This window comes from Haliaeetus leucocephalus, unplaced genomic scaffold (assembly GCF_000737465.1).
Source record: "Haliaeetus leucocephalus isolate CR32 unplaced genomic scaffold, Haliaeetus_leucocephalus-4.0 Scaffold227, whole genome shotgun sequence".
Classification (NCBI taxonomy): Eukaryota; Metazoa; Chordata; class Aves; order Accipitriformes; family Accipitridae; genus Haliaeetus; species Haliaeetus leucocephalus.
Genome location: NW_010972663.1, coordinates 289,293 through 290,090, shown reverse-complemented (window position 1 = coordinate 290,090; position 798 = coordinate 289,293). Strand labels below are relative to the sequence as shown.

At 63.3% G+C, this 798-nt stretch overlaps 1 protein-coding gene across 1 annotated transcript in view; it reads left to right on the top strand.

The window, feature by feature from the left end:
* KCNK6 (potassium channel, subfamily K, member 6) overlaps positions 1 to 758 on the top strand; it is a 4,282-nt gene extending 3,524 nt beyond the window's left edge. The window contains exons 2-3 of the mRNA XM_010567198.1: positions 66 to 461; positions 562 to 758. Of these exons, the coding sequence (XP_010565500.1) occupies positions 66 to 461; positions 562 to 758 (593 nt within the window). The remainder of the gene's footprint in view (positions 1 to 65; positions 462 to 561) is intronic.
* The last annotated feature ends 40 nt before the right edge of the window (positions 759 to 798 follow it).

Sequence of the window (798 nt, the reverse complement as noted above, 5' to 3'; positions counted from 1 at the left end):
CAGCTCTGGGTTGAGGGGTGGGGGGCACCCCATTAACCCCTCCCTCTTCCTCCCCCCTGCAACAGGCTATGGCTCAGTGGCCCCCCTCTCGGCAACCGGCAAAGCCTTCTGCATGGCCTACGCCGTGGTGGGCGTCCCCATCACCATGTTGACGCTGACGGCAGCCGTCCGACGGTTGACAGTGCCCTTGGTCCACCGTCCCCGGTTGTACCTACAGGTGCGATGGGGCTACAGCCGGCGTGGGGCCGCCCACATCCACTTCGTCTTCTTGGTGGGCATCACCTCGGGGGTCTTGGTGCTTCTCCCCGCCACCGGGTTCTACGTCCTTGAAGGTACTTGGACCTACTTGGACGCCGTCTACTTCTGCATGATCTCTCTTTGCACCATTGGGTTGGGGGATCTCGTGCCGGCCGAGCAACCGGGTCAACCGTTGAGGCAACTCTACCAAGTAGCCGTAGCCGGTGAGTAGAACTGGGGGGGGTTGGACTCCCCCCGCCCCAAAATTGGAGGTCTTGGATGGGTTGAGGCTGGGTTCTTGATGTCTTGTCCCACCACCACCAGCGTATCTGCTGCTGGGGTTGACGGGTGTCCTGCTGTTGGCGCAGACCTTCCATCGGTTGGCCGAGCTCCACGGCATCACCGGCATCGCTGGCGGCATCTCAGCACCGGATGAAGCCGCCGAGTTATTGGAGGGGACAAGGGATGAGGAGAAACCAGCCGGGGGGGACCGAGGTGGGGGGGGATCCATCAATGGGTAGCGTCGGTGGCATTCCTGGGTGGGGATGGGGGACACCGGGG